Below are 24,723 nucleotides of genomic sequence, written 5' to 3'. Positions count from 1 at the left end.
ACGATTGATGATGGCCATCGTAACCGCAGAGTCAACCTGTGCAGATGTTCTGAGCGTCCTAGGGACTCGTACCCCAAGATCCCTCTGATCTTCCACACTGCCAAGTTTCTTACAATTAATACTATATGCTGCCACCTTATTTGACCTACCAAAATGAAGCACATCAAACTTATCTGGGTTGAACTCCATCTGCCACTTCTCAGCACAGTTGTGCATTTTCTCAATGTCCCGCTGTAATCACTGACAGCCCTCCACACTATCCACAAAACCTCCAACCTTTGTGTAATCTGCAAACCTACTAGCCCATCTCTCCACTTCCTCATCCAGGGCATTTATAAAAATCACCATGAGTAAGGGTCCCAGAACAGATTCCTGAGTCACTGCACTGGTGACAACCCTCCATGCAAAACATGACCCGCCTACAACCACACTTTGCCTTCTGTGGGCAAGCCGGTTCTCGATCCACAAAGCAATGACGCTTGGATCCCATGCCTCTTTACTTTCTCAACAAGCCTTTTGCATGGGGTACCTTATCAAATGCCTTACTGAAACCCATATACAGTACATCTACTGCATTTTCTTCATCAATGTGTTTAGTCAAATCCTGATAAAATTCCATCTGGCTCGTAACGCACAACCTGCTCTTGACAAAGCCATGCTCACTACTCCTAATAATGATATACCTCTCCAAATGTTCAAAAATCCTGCCTCTCAGGATTCTCGCCATCAGCTTACCAACCACTGGGGTACGACTCACTTGAGTATGATTTCCCGGGCTATCTCTACTTCCTTTCGGGAATAATGGAACAACATCATCAACCCTCCAATCCTCCAGAACATCTCCCGTTTCCATAGATCATACAAAGATCATCACCAGAGGCTTAGCAATCTCCTCCATCGCCTCCCATAGTAATCTGAGGTACATGCCATCCGGTCCCGGCGACTTATCCAACTTGTTGCTTTCCAAAAACTCCAGCACATCCGTTTTCTTCATATCTAAGTGCTGAAGCTTTTCAGTCTGCTGCGTCATAACTACTGTCAAGAAGATTATTTTCCATAGTGAATACCGAAGCAAAATGTTCAATAAGTACCTTCGCTATTTCATCCGGCTCCATACACAGTTAGCCCACTGTCACATTTGATAGGTCCTATTCTTTCACGTCTTATCCTCTTACTCTTTTCATACTTGTACAATCCCTTGGGGTGCTCCTTAATCATACACGCCAAGTCTTCACTTGGCCCCTTCTGGCTCTCCGAAATTCCCTTTTAAGTTATTTCCTGTTAGCCTTACAATCTTCTAGATCTCTAACATTACCTAGCTCTCGGACCCTTTTGCAAGCTGTTTCTATCCTTCTTGACTAGATTTAGTACAGCCTTGGTACACCACTGTTCCTGTACCTTACCATATCATCCCAGTCTCATTGGAATGTGCCTATGCAGAACTCCACACAAATATCCTCTACACATTTGCCAGATTTCATCCGTACTTTTTACTCGTATCATCTGTTTCTTATTTAAGATTCCAATTTCCTGCCTGATAGCCTCGTAATTCCCCTTACTCCAGTTAAACGTTTTTCTAACTTGTCTGCTCCTATCACTCTGCAGTGCCGTTGGATAGGTGATAGAATTATGATCAATCTCTCAAAAATGCTTTCCAACTGAGATTTCTGACACTTGGCCACGTTGATTCTCCAATACCAAATCAAATACAGCCTCTTCTCGTGTAGGCTTCTCTATCTTCCTGAACACAGCTAATAAACTCTACCCCATATAAACCCCTTGTTCTAGAGAGATGTTAATCGATACTTGGGAAAGTAAAATCTCCCATCGCGACAATTTTGATAGTATACATTTCCAGGATCTGTTTCCATATCTGATCCTCAATATCCCTGTTACTCTTGGGCGGCCTATAAAATAAAACTGTAAATTTATTGACCACTTCCAGTTCCAAACCTCCACAAAAGAGACTCATTAGACAATCCCTCCATAGCGTCCACCTTTTCTGCAGCCGATGCTACACAGATATGTGGAGGAACTGCTAGTGTTGAAGAAACAGAGAGACTTCGGTAGTTTAGAAGAATGGAGAAAGAAGTGGTAAATGAAATACAGTGTTGGAAAGTATATGGTCATGCACTTGGATGGATGAAATAATTCAACAGACTATTATTTAGATGCGGAGAAAATTCAAAATGTAGAGATGCAAACGTACTTGGGAGTACTTGTGCAAGGTACCCTAAAGATTAATTTCCAGTTTCGGTCGGTGGTGAAGAAAGCGAATGAAATGTTGACATTCAGTTCTAGATGTACAAAATATAAGAGCAGGGATGTGTTTATGAGGCACCAAAATTCACTCATAAGACCACACTTAGAGGTTTGTTTTTGCTGTTTTAATCTCCATATTCATACTGATATCATAGTCAATAGACAATATATTCAGGAGTAGGCCATTGGGAAACTGGAGCCAGGAGCGGCAGTCAATGTGATCATGGCTGATCATCCACAAACAGTAACCCGTTCCTGCTTTCTCCCCAGATCCCTTGACTCCGCTATATTGAAGAACTCTATCTAACTCTTTCTTGAATGCATCCAGAGAATTGGCCTCCACTGTCTTCTGAGGGACAACATTCCATAGATCCTCATCTCTCTGGGGGAAAGTGTTTTTCCTGAACTCCGTTCTAAATGGTGTACCCCTTATTCTTAAACTGTGGCCTCAGGTTCTGGGCTCCACGAACATCGGGAACGTATTTCCTGCCTCTAACGGGTCCAAGCACTTAATAATCTCATATGTCTCAATCATATCCCCTCTCATCCTTCTACATTCCAGTGTATGCAAGCCCTGTCGATTCAATCTTTCAACATATGACAGTCAAGCCATTCTGCGAATTAACCTTGTGCCTACGCTGCACTCCCTCAATAGCAAGAATATCCTTCCTCAAATTTGGAGACCAAAACTGAACACAATGCTCCAGCTGTGGTCTCACCAGGGCCCTGTATAACTGCAGAAGGAACTCTTTGCTCCTATACTCAACTCTCCTTGATATGAAGGTTAACGTGCCATAAGCTTCCTTCACTGCCTGGTGTACCTGCATGTTTACTTTCAGTGATTTATGTACAAAAACACCTAGATCTCGTTTTACATCCCCTTTTCTTAACTTGACACCATTCAGATATTAGTTCCCCCTTCCTGTTCTTGCCACCAAAGTGGTTAACCTCACATTTATCCACATAAAACTGCATCTGCCATGCATCTGGCCACTCACGCAACCTGCCCAAGTCACTCTGCACTCTCCTATCATCCTCCTCATATTTCACACCGCCACCAGCTTTGTGCCTGCAAATTCGCTAAGGTACGTTTAATCCCTTCATCTAAATCATAAATGTATATTGTAAATAGCTGCGTTCCCAGCACCGAGCCTTGCGGTACCTCACAAGTCACTGCCTGCCATTCTGAAAAGGATTCGTTTATCCCTATTCTTTGTTTCCTGTCTGCCAACCAGTTTTATATCCATGTTAGTACCCGACCCCAATACCATGTGCTCTAATTTTGCCCACTAATCTCCTAAGTGGGGCCTTATCAAAGGCTTTCTGAAAGTGCAGGTACACGACATCCACCGGATCTCCCTTGTTCATTTTCAGAATTACATCCTCAAAAAATTGCAGACGATTATTCAGGCATGATTTCCCCTTAGTTCCATTCGAGAGGGTTGAGGGAAGATTCCCGAGAATGATTCCAGGAACGAAAGGTTTTCCGCATGAGAAACGTTCGGCAGCTCTTGGGCTGTGCTCCCGGGAGTTCAGGAGAACGAGGGAGGATCTGATAGAAACATTCCGAATGATAAAAGTCCAGGACACACTAGATATGGAAATGTTCCTTCCCGTGGTGAGGGATTCCAGGACAAGAAGGCACAACTTCAGGATTGAAGCTCATTCTTTTAGAACTTAGATGCGGAGAAATTACTTCAGTCAGAGGGTGGAAAATCTGTGGATTTTTTTTTACTACCAGCACCTGCGGAAGCCAAGCTACTGGGTGCATCTAAGGCAGAAATAGACAGGTCCTTGAGGAGACAGCGTTTCAAAGAGTATAGGAAGAAGGCTGAGGAGTGGGGATGACGAGAAGTATTAGATCAGCCCATGCTTGAATGGAGGAGCAGACTCGATGGCCCGAATGGCCTACTTCTGCCACCTAATCTTATGGTCTTATGGTCGTGTGGTCTCTCCACAGCTGCGCAAGAACGGAAGTCGAAAGTGAAGATCGGAAATAGACCGTACCGTCTGATCTGCCGACTCTGCCTTGTTACAGCCGCCCTCATCGTGACTGTGGTCGGACTGTCGATCCATGGTGAGTGGAATGGGCTCCCGGTGGAGTCAGACGCTAAATAATGACACCCACACGCCCCTCACTGTAACACCGTTTAAAACCCATCACCAAAACACGGACACACCGCTAACCGTAATAAAAACACGGACTTAACCATAACACAATGAAGACACTTGCTATTCACTATAATATCAGCAGCACTGTCACGGTCACGAACTTCAATTAGACACAAGAACACTCCTAACCGCGACACTGACACGACCATCTCCGGGACACACACATGACAGTCGCACTGTCCGCAACGCACCCCTCACTGTAACATCGACATTCTCCTGACCGTATCACTGATAAACTCCTCAGTGCCACAACAAAAAACACCTCACAGTGACACCGACACGCTCTTCACCGTGACACTGGGGAACAATACACCGGGACACCTTCTCGCTCCTCATCGTGATCCGCTCTGCACCGCACCATGACAAATGCACACACGTCACTGTAACACCCCTTACCGAGACGGTACCGGTACTCAACATAACACCGATGCACCGCTCACTGAGGCAATTACCCACGCCTCACCCTGACACAGGGAAACCCCTGAACCTGATACCGACACCTAAATTCCCAATGATATCGACATATTCTTCTCTGTGACACAGTCACAGAGTTCAGCGTGATACTCTTACACACACCGGGGCAATGACATGTCTCTCACCGTGACACAGACACACTTGAAAACAACACACCATGACACAGACACTCCACCCACGGTGAAACGACAAGGCCCTTCACCCTGACATTTTCTTCGCCTTGACATCGAGATACACTTTATTGTGTACCGGTACACCTCTCACCGAGGCACGGAGACTCCTATCACAGTGACACCGACACGTCCCTCACAGCAACTCGGACATTCCCCGCACGATACTGACGCAGATCCACAAAACCATCATCGGGACATTGATATACCCCTCAGCGTGACACAGACACGCCCCTCAAGGTGGCGCCTCCCAATGAGCCACAAGCGCATCCTTTAGATATTTTTGTATTATGAGGACACTCGTTTATTGTCATTGAGAAATGCATGCATTAAGAAATGATACAATGCTCCTCCAGAGTGATATCACAAAATTAAAATAAAAGACAAACCAAAGACAAACAGTGACAAAAGCACATAATATAGTCACAGTAGTGCAAAGCAATACCGTAAATTGATAAAAAAACACACCATGGGCACAATTTAGTAAAAAGGTCTCCAGTCCCGATCGACTCCAATAGTCCCGATATCAGGCAGCAAAAGGGAGTATCTCTCCCTGCCATAAACTTCCAGGCACTGCCAACTAATGCCTCGAAAGTACCCGACGACGGCCGACACGGAGTCCGTCCGAAAACTTCGAGCCTCCGACAAGTCCCTCTGATATCGCCCCCCGAGCGGAATCCTCTGTGGAGCCCCTTCGACCTCGTCCCGGCCGCCGAAACAAGCAAAACGTAGGTCTCAGCGGCCTTCTTCTCCGGAGATTGAATACCGCACAGTCGCAACGGCAGTGAAGCGGGTATTTCAATAGTTTCTCCAGATGTTCCTACACGCTCTCACGTCTGTCTCCATCAAATCAGGATTGTGCACGTATCCCTACTTAACAAGTAACAGATATCCATCTCCAGAGAGGCCGCGCGCGCTGCGTCGCGCCGCCATTTTCTCCTCCTTTACTGGGATACCCTTCACCGTCACACTGACACAACACTCTCTGTGACCAGTTCGGTAGCGCGATACTGACTCACGTGTCACTGCAAACGCGAAACATCCTTCAACATCTCTCTCAGTATCGCAGATTCGTCAGTCTAAGGTCACCACGGATCGAAACTACCATGATTTAAACTCAACCCTCCAATCCAAGCTTTCTGCGCTCAACGCTAATCTGTCCGTTATTGAACGAATGCAGAGCGATCTCCATCACCACTTCACTGAGATGGAAACGAAGTACAGATCTGTCAACGAAACCAAGGCTCAAATCTGTGAATTTTTGACAAGCAGAAGAGGTGAGTCATCATTCCACTCTTTCACTTGCTCCTCGTCATAGGGCAGGCATGGAGAGAGGAAGAATCACTCTGTGCTTGACATCGGGAGTGTATGGTTCTGGTATGGAGGGTGATTCACTCTGTTTGACCCGGTGAGTGTATGATGGTGCAGCTTGCAGGAAGTTTCACTCTGTCACTGAACCCAGGAGAGTGTGACGGGACGTTGTGGATGTGGATTCACTCTGTGTCTGACCACGGGATTGTGAGACGTAACATTACAGCCTTACTCTGTGTCTCCTTCCGGGAATGTCTGATGGGACTGTATGAATCCAGCTTCATTCTGTGTCTGACAGCGGGATTGTGTTATGAGACAGTGCCGAGAGAGATTCACCCCATGTCTGACCCCTGAAGTTATGGCACCGTGGAAAGAGCGTTACACTCTGAATCCGGCAGTGTGTGATGGGATCGTGGAGAGAGAGCTTAAGTATGTTTAGGACTCCGGGAGTGAGTGATGGAAGTCGTTAGAGCGGGATTCACTCTGTGTTTGAATCCGAGAGTGTGTGATGGGATCGTGGAGAGACATCTTCTGTCTGCGTCTGATTCCAGGAGTGCGTTATGATACGTAAGTAGGGAGATTCACACTGTGTTGAACACGGGAATGTGTTATGGGACCATGTGGAGGCAGCATCCTTCTGTGTCTGACACTTTGCTCTGTCGTGTGTCGAGCAGCTGTTGATGGACAATCACACTCCCCCGGAGACATCGGGAGATTTTAAAAAGCGAGCAGATTAACGGAGCGGGGGACGGAGCAGGGGAGACAGAGTAGAAAGGCTGTGCCTCGAGAGGCTTGGGCGGGCAGAGACTTGCTGCCAGTGAGGTAAGGCCGGTTAAAATCCTTTAATTAATTTAATTAATTTCGGTGTTGGTGATAGAGGCACGGTTAGGGCAGTATGTGAGAATTCAGGAGAGCACAATTGTCCCTGATGACTACACCTATAAAAGGTGCATCCAGCTGCGACTCCTGACAAACTGAGTTCGCGAACTGGAACTGGAGCTGGATTAACTTCGGGTCATTTGTTAGACAGAGGCAGAAATAGACAGGAGATTCAGGGAGATAGTTACCCCTAAGAGTCAGGAGGCTGGTAGATGGGTGACTGTCAGGAGAGGGAAGGGGAATAGACAGAAAGAGCAGAGCACCACTTTGGCCGTTCCCATCAACAATAAGTATACCGTTCAGGATACTGTTGGTGGGGTCAAACTACCAGGGACAAGTTGCAGTGGTCACGTCTCTGGCACCGACTGGACCCTGAACTCAGGAGGGAAAAGCGGAGAAAAGTTGTGTTAGGAGATTCAATAGTTTGAGGGGGTAGATAAGTGGTTATGCGGGAGAGATCGAGAATCTCGGATGGTCTGTTGCCTTCCTGGTGCCAGGGTCCGCGATATCTCGCATCGAGTTCTCAGTATTCTCAAGAGGGAGTGCGAGCAGCCAGATGTCGTGGTCCATGTACGGAACAATGATGTGGATAGGAAGAAGGAGGAGGTCCTGTAAAGAGAGTTTAGGGAGTTAGGTGCAAATTTGAAGTACAGGACAGGCAGAATTGGAATCGCAGGATTGCTCCCGTCGCAGGAGATACACAGAAGGATAATGCAGTTAAATACCTGGCTGGTGCCGGTGCAGGATGATGGGCTTCCTGTTTCCGGACAGCTGGCCTTGTTCCAGGGAACTTGGGACCTATTCCGACATGAAGGGTTGCACCTGAACTGGAGGGGGACTAGGATCCTTGTGGGAAGGTTTGCCAGTGCTGCTCCGGGAGATTTAAACTAGATTTGTAGAGGGTGCGGAACAGAGTGTTGGAGCAGATAGTGAGGTGGAGGAGATAGTGGTCATGTGAGAACTGCAAGTATAGAATGGAGTAAAGCCAGAATTTATATATAAAGAGGCTTTAAGGAAAGAGAAGCAGAATAACGGGTGTACAGGTAGTAAGGTATAAGGGCTAGAGTGCGATACCTCAATGCAAGCAGCATCAGAAGCAAAGGTAATGAACTGAGAGCTTGGATACATACATGGAATTATGACGTACTGGTCATTGCAGAGACTTGGCTGGCACCAGGGCAGGAATGGATTCTCAATATTCCTGGATTTCAGTGCTTTAAAAGGGATGGGGGGGAGAGAAAGGTGAGGAAGTGTCGCATTACTGGTCAAGGATACTGTTAGAGTTCTTTGAGGAGGTGACAGGCATATAGATGATGGTAGTGCAGTGGATGAGATCTGCATGGATTTTAATAAGGCACTTGACAAGGTTCCACACGGTAGGCTTATTCAGAAAGTCAGAAAGCATGGGATTTGGCCAGGGGGATTCAGAATTGGCTTGTCTGCTGAAAGCAGTTGTCGTGGTGAAGGGGGTACATTGGGATTGGCTGAATATGACTAGTGGTGTCCAACAAGGATCTCTACTTAACGTGATTTTTATTAATGATCTGGATGTGTGCGTAGAAGTGTGGGTTAGGCAGTTTTCAGACGACACAAAGGTTGGTGGTGTTGTGGATAATGTAGAGGATTGTCGAAGGTTGCAGAGAGACATTGATAGGATGCAGGAATGGGCTGAGAAGTGGCAGATGGAGTTCAACCCGGAGAAGTGTGAGGTGGTAAACTTTGGAAGGACAAACTCCAAGGCAAAGTACAAAGTAAAAGGCAGGATACTTGGTAGTGTGGAGGGCAGAGGGCTCAGGGGGTACATGTCCACATAATCCTGAAAGTTGCCTCCCAGGTAATTAGCGTAGGTAAAAATGCTTATGGAGTGTTAGCTTTCATAAGTCGAGGGATGGAGTTTAAGAGTCGCGAGGTAATGATGAAGCTCTATAAAACTCTGGTTAGGCCACACTTGGAGTACTGTGGCCAGTTCTGGTCGCTTAACTATAGGAAGGATGTGGAGCATTGGAAAGGGTACAGAGGAGATTTACCAGTATGCTGCCTGGTTTAGAGAGTATGGATTATGATCAGAGATTAAGGGAGCTGGGGCTTTACTCTTTGGGGAGAAGGAGGATGAGAGGACACATGATAGAGTTGTGCAAAATATTAAGAGGAATAGACAGAGTGGACAGCCAGCTCCTCTTCCCCAGGGCTTTACTGCTCAGTACAAGAGGACATGGCTTTCAGATAAGTGGAGGGAAGTTCAAGGGGGATATTACAGGGCGGCGTTTCACTCAGAGAGTGGTTGGTGCATGGAATGGACTGCCTGAGTCTGTGGTGGAGGCAAATACACTAAATGACTTTTTTAATTGATTTTTCTTTTACCTTTCTACTATTACTACAACAAAATTAATATTAATACAGTGCAAGATAAACATAAAATAATATAATCAAATCAATGATTAAAAAACAAAATAAAATCATGCAAAGTTTGTATTCACACCCCCCGCACAGGAAAAAAATCTCCAGACCAACCACTGCAGGATGTAAAAAAATATTAATCGGAGCATTCAAAACCCCAAAACTGTAAATGATAATAATAACAATAAATTATAATGCCTACTGCCAAAGAGAGAGAAAAAAAGCTAAATGTAAGAGACTGAAAAGAAGACTTAATTGAAAGAGGAATTTTGAAAATATTGAAAATGTCCCCTCACCTTCTGAAACTTTATATCCGAATTCAGATGTGAGTAGTGAACTTTATTAAAGTCTAAACAGGATATAATATCAGTAAGCCATTCAGCAAGTGTGGGTGGTGCAACATCTCTCCACCTAAGAAGAATTTTCGTCTAGCCAAAACCGAAGCAAAATATTCTGTTCGACGGTTAGCCGGAATCAAATGTATATTTGCCTCACCCAAGGTAGCAAAAAGAGCAATCAGAGAGTTAGATTCTAAGTGTCAATTAAGAATATGGGATAAGGTTAAGTAAAAGTCTCTCCAAAATTCCTCTAGACCAGGTCAGGCTCAGTACATATCGATAAGAGAAGCCTGGCCCCCTTTACACTTGTCACAAGAAGGACTAATGTTATGGTAAAATCGGGACAATTTAGATTTAGACATGTGAGCCTATGTACAATCTTAAACTGTAAAACAGCAGTGACGAGCACAAAAAGAAGTTGAATTAACTGACTTACGAAATGAGTCCAGAACCGCAACAGATAAAATATAAACATTTCAGTCATGCTCCCAAGCCGTTCTAATTTTATCAAAGGGGGCACAACTTTTTTCTCAAGCATCGCAGGAAAATTGGACAATAAAGGATCAATGGAATGTCTAATGAAAAGATATCTAAAGAACTGGGCATTAGGTAGATTGAACTTTGCAGCAAGTCGTCGGAAAGTTTCGAAACGATTATCAATTAAAAGTTCTTAAAATGCCTAATGCCCTTTCTGTACCAATCATGAAATGTTGAATCTTGCATGGAAGGATAGAAAAGATGATTATGCAAGATAAGACTAGAAAGAGAGACAGCATGAAGGCCATTACAATTTCTAAACTAGGCCCACATTCTCAGAGTATGTCTAATAAGAGGATTAACAATTAGTGTAGGCAAACAACTAGGGAGTGCAGATCCAAGAAGTTCAGAAATAGAGTAAACCTCAGGGGAGGCTAACTCCATTGTCACCCATTTAGGACAATCAGATTGGTTACGAAAAAAGGACCAGAAAGTAAGATAGCGAATATTAGCCGCCCAGAGGTATAAACGGAAATTAGGTAAAACCATAAAAAATTGTTCTTCAGATTTTTTGAGGTAAGCTTTATTAAGTATAGAACGTTTGCCCTTCCATAAATAGGACAAAATAATGGAGTTTAAGGAGTCAAAAAAAGCTTTAGGAAAAATATGCAATAGATTGAAATAAGCATAAAATTTAGGAGGGATATACATTTAAATAACATTAACGCTACCTGCCAGAGACATAGATAAGTGTGACCACTGTGACAAACTTTGTTTTGTAGAGTTCCGAAGATAAGCACAATATTCACGAAAAAGATCCTTGAAATTCCTTGTAAGTGTAATACCAAAGAAAGCAAATTGATTATTAACTGCTTTAAAGGGATGTCACGAAATACTAATGTTTGAGATTCTTTATTAATTTGAAAGTGTTCACACTTGTGTAGATTGAGTTTATAGCCAAAAAGCTGGCGAAATTGATCTAGAAGTAAGAACATTGGGTAAGGAAATGCACGGATTTCACACGTGAAATTCAGGCGACTACGATATAGGTATATGGAGGAATTTAAGGTGGGGGGTATATATGGGAGGCAAGTTTTAAGGGTCAGGATAACATTATGGGCTGAAGGGCCTGCACTGTGCTGTACTATGCTATGTTCCATGCCTATGTACATTTGTCACGTGTGCTGAGTACGTTTTTTTCCGTGTCTCAAAGCTGGAGTGTGTGATGGGGCCGTGGAGTGTGGAATTCACTTTGTGTCTGACCAAGGCCGTGTGTGATGAGACGGTGTGGATGGAGCTTCACTCTGTGTCTGACCCCAGGAGTGTGTGATGGGGTCGTGGAGAGACGGATTCACACTGTGTCTGACCAAGGCAGTGTGTGATTGAACGGTGTGGATGGAGCATCACTCTGTTGCTCTCCACAAAACCATGTGATGTGACAGTGAGCAGCCTGAACTCATGATGGACTTTAGGGAGAAAGAGCTTCACTCTCTGTCTGACCTCTGTTGGGTATGATGTAAAAGCGTAATGTGTTTGTCCATTGGATTCTGTGAGGGGACACTCATATTGTGTTTCACTGCCGGAATTCGTGATAGGAGGGTCTGGTGTGTGTTTGTATCTGGCACCGGAAATGTGTAATGGGGAAGTTTGGAGGGCGCCTCAGTTTGTGTCTTACGCCGGGAGTTTATGATGGAACTCTGTTGAGGAAGCTTCACCCCGGGTCTGACCGTAGGACTGCGTGATGGGACGGTGTGGAATGAGGTTCACTCTGTGTCTGACCCCGGGAATGTGTGATGGGACGTTCTGGAGGGAGATTCACTCTGTCTGACTCCGGGAATGTGTGATGGGACGGTGTGGAGGGAGATTCACTCTGTGACTGACCCCGGGAGTGTATGATGGGACGGTGTGGAGTGAGGTTCACTCTGTGTCTGACCCCGGGAATGTGTGATGGGACGTTGTGGAGTGAGGTTCACTCTGTGTCTGATCCCGGGAGTGTGTGATGGGACGTTGTGGAGGGAGATTCACTCTGAGTCTGACCCCGGGAATGTGTTTTGGGAACTTCTGTGCATGACTGACATCGGGAATATGTGATGGGACAGGGCCGATGAGTTTCACTCTTTCTCTGGCCCTTCGAGTCTGAGAGATCGGACGGTTCGCAGCGAAATCCGGTAGTGTGTGTTGGGACGCTGAGGAGGTGACCGTATTCTATACCAACTGCAGGACGGACGGAGGGAGATTTTCTGATATATTCTTTTTTTTTAATTTCCAAAGCAATCTTGTTCCCAGGACTGAATCAGAAATAAAGAGAGGTGTTATTTCATAAAAAAACGTTTGAAACATCCCACGATGAAGCGAAGCAGATTTATTCAAACTCTGATTCAAATTTTCTTGTAATAAATGCTCGGACGCAAGATGTATGTGTCAGATCGACTGAAGATATATCCACACCTGAGTGAAGCTCTCTCCACACCATCCCATCACACACTCCCGGGGTCAGACACAAAGGTAATCTCCCTCCACACCGTCCCATCACACACTCCCGGGGTCAGACACTGAGTGAATCACCCTCCACACCGCCCCATCACACATTCCCGGGGTCAGACACAAAGTGAATCTCCCTCCACACCGTCCCATCACACATTCCCGGGGTCAGACACTGAGTGAATCACCCTCCACACCGTCCCATCACACACTGCCGGGAAGAGAAAGAAAGTGTTCCGTATATCTTGATCGACCTCAATCATTAATGATAGCAATTTAATTTCACTGAATTTTGTTAACAAATCTGTCCGCGAGCATGACAGTTCATACTGTTTTGCAAAATGCCAATCCAAGGGAAACTTGGAGTCTTGCTAGTTTTTGAGGTGAGGGTTTGTCATGTGATTGTTACAGGCTCCGAGAAGGGCGTGTGCAGTGGCTTTTGTTTGGGGCTGAACAGGCTGTGGGAACATTGTGTGCAGTGGGATTAGTTTGCGGACTGCCGAGGACTGTGAGGAGAGGTTAGGCATTCGGAGCATTTTTGGGACAGAAAAAAGGTGTGCGGAGGGTTCGTGGGGCAGTTCGATTTGCTTGGGGACTGACGCAGTTCTGTGGGGAGAAAATGCGTCAGTCGGAGGACTTTGGGAACGGACACAGTGGGGAGGGAGTGCTGCACTGGGAATAATTTGGGACACATCGATCAATTGGGGGGGGGGAGTGTGAGCAATTGGATTAGTTTGCGAACCGAGACGGGCTGTTGCTAGAGAGTATGTTGTTGAATTAACTCAGGTTTTTAGGGAGGAGGTTGGACAGTGTAAATACTTTGGAGACGGGCACGGGGCTCTGGTGTGAGAGTGGGAAGTGCGAGGGTTTTGGCGACCGACACGGGCCTGTGTGAAGATAGTCAGGCAGTGGGTGTACCTTGGGGACCTAAAGTGATCTGTCGGGTGAGAGTGGGAAGTGCGAGTATTTTGGGGTAGAGAAGGGAGGGTGGAAGAAAAGGAGAGCTGTAGTTATAGGAGACTCGATAGTTAGAGGTACAGACAGAAGGTTCTGTGGTCGTGACAGAGAATCCTGGATAGCTTGTTGCCTCCCGGGTACCAGTATCAGGGATGTCTCTGATCTCGTGCCCAGCATTGTGATGTGGGAGGGTGAGCAGCTATATATCACGTTTCTCATCGGTACCAATGACGTAGGAAGAAAGATTGAGGTGGTCCTGAAGAACGAGTATAGAGAGCTTGGTAGCAAGTTAAAATCAGGACAATGAGTACAGTCATTTCAGGATCGCTACCTGCGTCACGTGCCCGTGATGCTCTGGAGGATGCACACATGGCTGAAGATCTGGAGTAGGGAGCATAATTTCAGAATTTTGGATAATTGGGACCTCTTCTGTTGCAGGTGGCACGCACAAGAGAGAGGTGTTAAATCTAAACTACAGGGGTATCCAATATAATTGCAGGGGGCTTTGCCAGGTATTGGAGCGGGGGGGGGCAGTTAAACGAGATTTGCAGGGGGATGTGAACCAGAATGGCAGAGCAGATAGTGGAGGGGTGGTGAAAATAAATGATGTTAAAAGTTCATGGTAGGTAAGAAATAGAAGGGTTGTGTGTGGTGGTAATAAGCTTCTGATGTGTGTCTATTGCAATTCAAGGAGGATTGTGGGGAAGGCTGCCAAGCCGAGGGCGTGGATTGACACATGCAATTATGACATTGTAGACATTAGTGAAACTTGGCCTCAGAAGTGGCAGGACAGGCAGCTTAGTATTCCAGAGTTCCGATGGTTCAGACTTGATAAACGCAGAAGGATGAAGGGTGGGGTGATGGCATTGCTGGAGAGGGAAAATGTTACAGCAGTGCTCAGGCAGGGCATTAGAGGGCTAGTCTACCGAGGTCATATGGGAGGAGCACAGCTGAGAAACAGGAAAGTTATGACCACATTAACGGGTTTGTATTATAGACCACCCAATAGTCAGCGAGAACTGGTGGAGCAAATCTGCAGAGAGATAGCAGACAACTGCAGGAAATATAAAGCTGTGATAGTAGGGGATTTTAATTTCCCACATATTGATTGGCACTCCCATTCTGTTAAAGGTTTAGAGGTGTTAGAGTTTGTAAAATGTGTTTAGGAAAGTTTTCTAAATCCATATGTAAAGGTAATGACGAGGGAGGAAGCAACATTTGTTCTCCGATTTGGAAACAAGTTAAGACAAGTGACGGAAGTGTGTGCAGGGAAGCACTTTGTGTATAGTGATGATAACGCCATTAGCTTCAACTTGACCATGGAAAAATATAGATCTTGTACTCGGATTGAGGTACTAAACTGGGGAAAGGCCAAATTTGAAGAAATGCGAAAGGATCTAAAAAGCGTAGATTGGGACAGGTTGCTCTCTGGCAGGGATGTGATTAGCAAGTGGGAGTCCTTCAGAGCAGAAATTTTGAGAGAGCAGTGTCTGTATGCTCCTGTCAGGGTTAAAGGAAAAATGAATAAGAATACGAAAACTTGGTTTTCAAGGGATATTGGAAATCTGATAAATAAGAAGAGAACCATATATGACAAGTCTGGACAAACGGAGCAAATAAGGCGCTTGAGGAGTATAAATGTGCAAGAACATACTTAAGAAATGAATCAGGCGTGCTACAGGAAGCCATGAGGTTGCTTTGGCAGTCAAGTTGAACGATATTACTTTTAACTACTTGGGTTAAAAGAGGCACGACTGCGCAGGGGCGTGAACTCGGCGCGGATTAGATGAAATATCTACAAGAAAAAATGAATGTTGAAAGGGTTGGACAGAGTAGATGCGGAAAGGCTGCTTCCCTTGGTGGTTGAGGCCAAGACAAGAGGCCACCGTCTTAGAAATAGAGTGTACCCATTTAAAACAGAGTTGAGGAGAATTTCTTTTAGCCAGAGGGTCATCAATTTGTGGAATTCGTTGCCACATACAGCTGTGGATGCCCGATCATTTAAGGTGTTTGACGATGAGATTGATAGGTATCTAATTAGTCCGTTTATCAAGGGATATAGGGAAGAAGCCCGAAAATTTAACTAGACGAGAGAATGGTTTAGTTCATGGTGGAGTGATAGACCAGACTCAATGGGCCGAACGGCCTACTTCTGCTCCTTTGTCCTTGGATATTGTGATTCCATCATGTAAATCATTGCTGTACAACATAAACATAAGCGGTGCCAACACCGACTCCTGCGGAACACAACCAGTCACTGGCAGCCGAGCAGAAAATGATCCTGTTATTCCCACTCACACCCCTCAACGTGACACCGTCACACCGCTCACTGTAGCACCAACACACGATTCACCGTGACGCCAACACCCCGCTCACCATCTCACTCAGCGTTACAGATCCGTCAGTGTCAGATTGCATCCAATACCGGAGCCTTTTGAAAAAATATCAGGACATGAACAGGACCCAGCATCAACTGCAACTCCACGAGCTGTATGCCTTAAAACCCTTAAAACCCTTAAAACCAGGAAATCCGAGATTCCCGACTGGATCCAAGGACCTGTCTCAAGAATGTTTCGGCCCTCAACAACAACGTCTCCATCTTCATAAGCAAATTGTTTGTCGTCGAAAGCAAGCACTCCATCCTTGAAAACAAATTGCTGGTCCTGGAAAACATCCTCTCCGTCCTGAACTCTGATCTCTCTGATCAGCATCAAACGCAAACTGATCTCCGAGGCAAATTCAATGACCGCGAAATGAAGTGCAAAAATCTCAGCCAAACCAAGACTGAAATCTGTAAACTGCTGAGCATCAGAAATGCTGAGGAAATATCAGAAATTTTCCCGCACCTAATCAGAAGGCAGAGAGGGAGGGGAGGGTGTCGTCTCTGGCTGTTCTCGGGAAAGTGCGCTGAGACGTGCGGCGAGACCGCCACCTCGTGTCTGAACGCTGGCTGTGCGTCAGGGAACCTGCTGTCTCAACCCGGGAGTGCGTTATTGCGGCGCCACAGGGAAGCTTCACTCTGCGTTCACAGGACGAGCAAAGAAGCTCTAATCCCCAAAATGAGTGATGTAACCGTGTTGTGGGAGCTTCGCGCTGTGTCTGAACCCGAGACTGTGTGATGGGACTGTGTGGAGCTAGTTACACTCTGTGTCTGACCCGGGCAGTGTGTGATGGGACGGTGTGGAGGCAGATTCACTTTGTCTCTAACCCCGGGATTTCGTGATGTGACACTGTGGAGGTAGTTTCACTCTGTGTCTGACCCGGGCAGTGTGTGATGGGACGGTATGGAGGCAGATTCACTTTGTCTCTAACCCCGGGATTTCGTGATGGGACACTGTGGAGGGAGATTCACTCTGTGTCTGACCCCGGGAGTGTGTGATGCGAAGCTGTGGAGGGATCTTCACTCTGTGTCTGACCCCTGTTGTGTGTGATGGGACTGTGCGGCGGGTTCCTCATTCTGCATCTGACACTCAGCGGATGTAATGAGTAATTCACTGTTCTTGCTTCTGATTTCCAGAGCAAACATGTTCCAAGGATTGGATCAGAAATGAAGACCTGTGTTATTTCATTTCCTCGTTTGAAAGTTCTTACCAGGGGGCGAAGCAACTCTGTTCTATCGCTGATTCAAAACTTCTTCAAATAATTTCAGAGGAGAAAGAGGTATGTGTCTGATGGACAGATAATATATCCAGATCAGATTGAATCTTCCTGCACACCGTCCCATCACACACTCCCGGGGCCAGACACAGAGTGAATCTCCCTCCACACCGTCCTATCTCACACTCCCGGGGTCAGACACCGAGTAAATCTCCCTCCACACCATCCTATCTCACACTCCCGGGGTCAGACACAGAGTGACGCTCCTTATATTGTGATCGAATTCAATCATTAATGATTGCAAATTAATTTCACAGAATTTTATTAACAACCGTGTCCGCGGCCAAGACGGTTTATACTGGATTGGAACATGCAAGGCGGGGTGAGATTTGGGGTCAGGCCTGATTTTCGAAAGGGATTGAGTAGTGGGATTAATTCTGGGTACAGGCACATGTCTGTGGGGGAGGCGCGGTACGGGGAGCTTTTGGGTGCTGCCTCTATTCAGTGGTGAGAAGTGGGTCACTGCGGATATTTTGGGGACAGAAACGGGTCTATGGGGAGAGAGTAAGACAGTAGGAATATTTTGTGTCCTGGTATCCCCGTAGGAAGGGACTGGACATTGTGATTAATTTGTTGACCGGCGCAGTCTATGTGAAGAATATGGAAAGCGGGAGTGTTTCGCGGACTGTGGTCTGTAGGTCAGCTGGGAGAAAATGTGTCTGTGGGAGTGTTTGGGGAGGGACACTGTGGACACGGAGTGGGGTACTCCGATTAAGTTGGGACTGACACGGGTCTGTGGGGTGAGATTAGGCAATGCGATTAGTCTGTGACCGAAACGGGCCCTTGGTAGAGCGCGGACAGTTGGTTTAATCTGTGGGCTGACATGGGCAGTGGGAAGAGAATGGGAAGTGAGAGTGTTTTGGTGATTGACACAGGTCTGCAGGGAGAAGGTTGGACAGTGGGATCATATTGGGGGCAGACTGAGGGCTGATGGGTGAGAGTGGGAAGTGCAAGTATTTTCGGGACAGACACGCGGCATTAGGACAGAGAGAGTCAGTGGGAGTATTTTGGGGATAGAGACCGGGCTGTGAAGAGACTGGAGCAACATGATGAAATTGGGGACTGGCAGGTTTCCATGCGGGGTAAAGACGGCTTTGGGAGTATCTTGGGGACTGCCATTGGGCTGTGGGGAGATGCTGTGGCTCTGGGAGTAAGTTGGGGTGTGACAGGTTACTGTGAGGAGAAAGTGTGATCGTGGGGTTATTTTGGGGACTGAAAATGCTCTGAGGGTAGAGCGTTGGGCAAAGGATTATTCGGGGACTGACAGTGTCTCGGAGAATGGGTGAGTGCGATTATTTTAAAAACTGGAACAAGTATGTTGGGAGAGAGAAGGTCAATTGGAGTATTTTGGAGACTGACACCGGTCGGTGAGTAGAGACTGAGTCAGGGGGAGTATTTTGGGGACTGACAGCGGTCGGTGTGTAGAGATTGAGTCAGTGGGAGTATTTTGGGGACTGACACCAGTCGGTGAGGAGAGACTGAGTCAGTGGGAATATTTTGGGGACGGACACCGGTCGGTGAGGAGAGATTGAGTCTGTGGGAGTATTTTGGGGACTGACACAGGTCGATGAGGAGTGATTGAGTCAGTGGGAGTATTTTGGGGACTGACACCGGTTGGTGAGGAGAGATTGAGTCAGTGGGAGTATTTTGGGGACTGACACCGGTTGGTGAGGAGAGATTGAGTCTGTGGGAGTATTTTGGGGACTGACACAGGTCGATGAGGAGAAATTGAGTCAGTGGGAGTATTTTGGGGACGGACACCGGTCGGTGAGGAGAGATTGAGTCTGTGTGAGTGTTTTGGGGACTGACACCAGTCGGTGAGGAGAGATTGAGTCAGTGGGAGTATTTTGGGGACTGACACCGGTCGGTGAGGAGAGATTGAGTCAGTGTGAGTGTTCTGGGGACTGACACCGGTCGTTGAGGCGAAATTGAGTCAGTGGGTGTATTTTGGGGACTGATACTGGACTGTCTGCTGGAGTTGTTTTGTCCCTTTTGAAACTCTTTACCCTTCCTTCACAGGAAAACGGTCTCTAACGTCGTGTACAAGGTGAACTCTGGAAAGTTCGAATGCAATGAATGTAAATCCGGTTGGCTTGGCAGTTGCAAAAATGATCAGCACCGTTTCATTTGTGAGAAGCCCGCACCTTTGCGTCCGGATATTCCTGAAAAGATCCGGGATCTTTGTCAAAAGTCCGTGTAGCCGACGTAAATCAAGTGACATTATTCTCTAACCACAATTCCTGCTCTCTCACCGACTCTGACAACCGAATCAGTTCTGCCCCTTGCCCCTACCCTATACTCCTTTCTCTACCTATGGCATTCTTTTTCGCTATCTTGCTCTCTCTTTACACTCCTACTTCTGATCTCTCTGTCATAACTTCTTCCCATCCATCTTCCAATACTTCATCCCCATTTTCCTTCCCGTCACTTTCCTGCCTCCCGCTCCCAGCATCGAAGGACTGCATCGCATATCCGTAACTTATCCGCCCTGAGCTTTGTATCTTTGTATGATCAATACGTGAGAAGTATGTAAAACTAATGTAAGGTGCAAAAAGATAAAACAAAAGTCCCGCAAAAATGTCGTGGCGTTGCTCCTACATTCAAATCTGTGATGCGTAGGTGAAGAAAGTGTTCCAGGATCGTTGAGCTTTCACTCTTCTGTGTCTCTTTCCCGATGGTAGTAATGAGCAGGGAGCTGGTCCCCGGGGTGAGGGGCCTCACTGATGGATGCCGCCGTGTCGAGGCATCGCATCTTGAGGATGTCCTCGAGGCTGGGGAGGGTTGTGCCCATGATAGAGCTGTTTGATTCTACACCACTGACACGCCTCTGGTGACCTTGTGCATTGAAGCCTCCACACCAGGCGGCGATGCAACAAGTCGGAATGCTCCCAGCGATCACTTTCTCGTCTTCAATGAAAGAGCAAATCCTCTCCAACTTCAAGCACTGTAATTCCTTCTGCAACGAGAGATCTATGGTGGTGATGGGAAGTGTAGAGTATTGCTTGGAATACACTGAAACGTAGACTCGAAATAAACAAGACGACAGTAAAGACATCTAAAGTTTGTATCACAAAGGATAGTTCTCGAAATGAATTTCCTACGGTTGAGCACTGAGTGCTCAGCTCGGTGACGTCAACGGCGGACTTTCCATAAAGCAATGTTGACGAGCAATAATGAGTCTAAAAGGGAAACTGTCAGCTCTCCACACTCCGGGGAATGGGCGTGCCGGCTTTTGGAAGCCTGGCGCTGTCCAGTCGGGAGCATGACACCTTCTCCGTGTTTGCATGAATGTGTTCTACATTCTTCCTATGAAGAGGCAACCAGAACGAAACACAATACTCCAAGTGTGTTCTAAACTCATGGCTCTTAAACTCAGTCCCCTGACTTGTGAAGGCCCACAAAAGTCAGACCATGACATATAGGAGCAGAAATAGGCCATCGAGCCTGCTGCGTCAGTTTATCATGCGTGATCCATGTCCGTCCCCCCACCCCCAATCTTCTGCCTTTTCACCTTCATGCCCTGACTAATCAAGAATCTATCAACCTCCGACATCAATACACACACTGTCGGTTTCCACAGCCGCCTGTGTAACTCATTTCACAGGTTTACCATACCCTGGCTGAACACATTCCTCCCAGTAACAGCTCTAAAAGGACGCATCTTCATTACGATGTGGGTCCACCGGTCTCGCCATGGGGAACCTTCTCTCCACATCAACTTTTTCGAAGCCTTTGAACATTCGATCGATTTCAACTACAACCCTCTTCCCAGAGCCCCCTCATTCTACAAACGCTCCAGATCTGATAAGCGTTTCGATCCCGGAATCATTCCCGTGACCTTCCTTTCAACCCTTCTCAATGCCAAGCTCATCTAGCCGGTGTAGATAATGGACCGGGAACCGCCCACAGTATTTCCAAGTGAGGCCTCACCAGTGCATTCCAAGACGCAATGTTAACGAGCGATAATTGTCAGTCTGACCCTTATAGGGAAAGTGTCAGATCTCCAGACTCCGGGGAATGGGCGTGCCGGCTTCTGGAAGCCTGGCGCTGTTCAGTCGGGATCATGACACCTTCGTGTTTGCATGAATGTGTTGGTCCCACCAGGACAGATCCACTGAGATGCTGACACCCGGCAACACAGCAACCTAAAATCAGACCATGAGATAGAGGAGCAGAATCAGGCCATCGAGTCTGCTGAGCCATTTCATCATGTCTGACCCAGGTCCCCCTCGGCCCCAGTCTCCTGCCTTTCCACCGTATCCCTTCCTGGTCTGAGTAATCAACAACCTGTTCAACTCTGACTTCAATATATCTAAAGTCAGACTCCACAGCCGCCCGTGCTACCCATTCCACAGACTTACCACACTGTGAGGAAATACATCCCTCCTGTGATGGGATCTTAAGTTTCATTCCCTTTGTTCATTCATTGTTCATTAAGTTTCATTCCTTTTAAGGAGAGAGAGAGTGAGAGAGAGCGAGAGAGAGATAGAGAGAGAGAGAGAGAGAGAGAGAGAGAGAGAGAGAGAGAGAGAGAGCGAGCGAGAGAGAGAGAGAGAGAGAGAGAGAGAGAGAGAGAGAGAGAGAGAGAGAGAGAGAGAGAGAGAGAGAGAGAGAGAGAGAGAGAGAGAGACGAAATACAGTTTTAGGAAAAGCAGATGTCTTCAACTGCTGCCCGAGTTGCTATGGAGAGAGAGGAGGAGTTACATGATGGACAGCTGATGTTCAGTGTGTGTCAGGTCGACTGTCTTTCTGGCAGATAAACAGAAGAGACTCACAGAGGCCGGTGACGAAGGGGTCACTGGATGAACTCTTCTAGTGCACACGAGGGTGGTTTGAGGATCGATCAAGTGAGATTGATCAGAGGCCGTCACAGTGAGTGCAAGGGTGACGCTGTGCAAACTACCGGTGTGTTTAACCCTGGCCTGGGTGAGTAGATTTTCCACTGAAGTAGGTACCCTTAGGGGAGTCACATTTGACTAACTTGAAGAATTCAGAGGAGAACGGCAAGACCGACGACCCCTGTTTATTCAGATTACAAATACCTCTCTCTCACCTCAGTTCTGTGGATTGAACTGAACATTCTTACAGACCATCGTCAGACTGTAACTCTTCCCACACGAAATCGAATGAGTTTGGGAAGAATAATTTCGAACAGTTCACAAGATAAAGTTCAGCATAAAGTTACAAGAATACCGATGAAAAGTTCAGGGAGCATTGGTTCTGAAATTATCTCTGAATGAAACAACCTTCAGATATCTAACAAGTCCAAATCACTGAATCTGTTCGCATCCTCAGAGTAGTGTGTGAGGATATATTTGCCAAAACCAGTAAACATTCACATTGTCGGACACATCACTAAATCTGTTCACATCCCCAGAATGGTGTGCGAGGGCATATTTGCCGACAGCGCCCTAAATCTGCGTAATCCCAGAAATCAGTCCTCTCTCCATACACACTGATTCTCCATCATGCATAATAAATTATCTCAGAGGGAATCATTTCAAATCGATCAGAAAATGACTGCTTCGACGTTAAAATCAGCACGAATCTCAAAATGCAGCTGCAATTCCAGATCATTTGACACACACAGACCTGTTCACCTCCATATTAGACAACAGACGCCTAAATCTGCGCACATTCCCAAGTCCGTATCCAACCATAAATCTGTGCGCATGACCGAGTAAGAGCTCGACCTAAATCCATATGCACCCCAATTCTGACGACAAACCCACATGCACGCTGGATTATCCGAAATCACGAGTCCGGTCAAACAGTTCACAAAATAGCTTCGCATTCAAAAATCTAAAACAAACTTCCGAATTCTATTAGTAAAGTATATGTAAGTGAAACAACATTGTAATTCGTCAAGCCCCCCACCCCCCAATACACCGACACACCCAAATCCGTGCGTACCTAAACTCGCTGCGCACATGTCAAAATCTCGGAGAACCCCCAATTCCGAGTCCGCCCCTATATGTACAATTGTTTATCCTTTTCAGAGAAACATCTCAAACATTTCACAAGATAGCTAAATCTACGTTAAAAAAATAACAAGAACAAGGCTCAACGTTAAAGTGCATTATTTATCCGAGTATCTGTAAAATAAGCAATTTGAATTTTGGCATTATACCCAATTCCTCCGACAACCAAAATCCACATGTACTCCCAAATCCGTATGCACACCCAAATGGGTGCGCGCACCGAACGTGTCAACACCTCCCACTTACAGATTAGGTTATCCGAGAGGAGAAATCATTTCAAATAGTTCAGAAAGTAGCAATTTCCAACTTAAAAATCGTAGCAAGAGCAGCGTAGAAAACTGGAAGTGTATTTATTAATAAAGTATCTATCAATTAAACAACCGTGAGATTTGTCAGGACCCCAAATCCGGAAGCATCGAAGACCGTGTACCTCACCAAACCTGCTGATACTCACGTGTACACATTTGATTTCCCCAAAGGAAGGATCGCTTTTGAGTGACAGCGTTCACCTTAAAAAAATCGCGAGGACCAAATACATACTGACGTCCTGTGCACCCATATTGGTTTGTGCAATTTAGTGCAATTAGAGAGCACCATCAAAATCCAAATCCACACACCACTGTGCACAAGTACTCCGCGAAACTCACCTAAAATGACCTCATCTGCATGAAACCCAAAATCCGGTGATTTCAGTAAATCTGTTCGCATCGCAAATCGGTTGCCACCCATATATGCCGAAGCACCCCTAAATCTGCGCAAACCCAAATTCGGTGCGCACCCCAAACCCTCTAACACCCGAGAGGCATAAGGGATTATCAATGACCGTCTCGTGGTTAGCAAGCCATGTGTGCGCCAAAGTCCTTTTGCAGATCGGCGACACACCGATCAACCCAAATCCGTGTGCAGCCCCGTATTCAAGACTACACTAAAATCCGGATCACTAATCCTGCAGCCCTACATCTGCGCACATCCTCAAATACCACAGGCATATTAGAAGACCCAGACGGATAATCATTGTTAACAGAAAATGGCTGTCTGTTAAAAACCACCACGTCACCAAATCGATATGCACTCACAAAAACGTGGAGATTCTACCCTACATTTGCTATCCCTAAAAAGGTGCGCACCCTTACATCAGAGCACTCCCCTAAATCAGGTTGCAACCCT

At 46.3% G+C, this 24,723-nt stretch overlaps 1 protein-coding gene across 1 annotated transcript; it reads left to right on the top strand.

The window, feature by feature from the left end:
- Positions 1-6,276: 6,276 nt before the first annotated feature.
- Positions 6,277-20,114, top strand: LOC132386274 (natural killer cells antigen CD94-like). Its single transcript, XM_059958553.1, has 3 exons — positions 6,277-6,355; positions 17,436-17,578; positions 19,595-20,114. Exons 1-3 carry the CDS (start codon positions 6,286-6,288, stop codon positions 19,607-19,609), a joined length of 228 nt encoding a protein of 75 aa, XP_059814536.1. The 5' UTR covers positions 6,277-6,285; the 3' UTR covers positions 19,610-20,114.
- Positions 20,115-24,723: the final 4,609 nt, after the last annotated feature.

The sequence above is a fragment of the Hypanus sabinus genome, unplaced genomic scaffold (genome assembly GCF_030144855.1).
Source record: "Hypanus sabinus isolate sHypSab1 unplaced genomic scaffold, sHypSab1.hap1 scaffold_1086, whole genome shotgun sequence".
Classification (NCBI taxonomy): Eukaryota; Metazoa; Chordata; class Chondrichthyes; order Myliobatiformes; family Dasyatidae; genus Hypanus; species Hypanus sabinus.
Note: the sequence above shows the minus strand (reverse complement) of the source record. Positions and strands in the feature narration are given on the sequence as shown.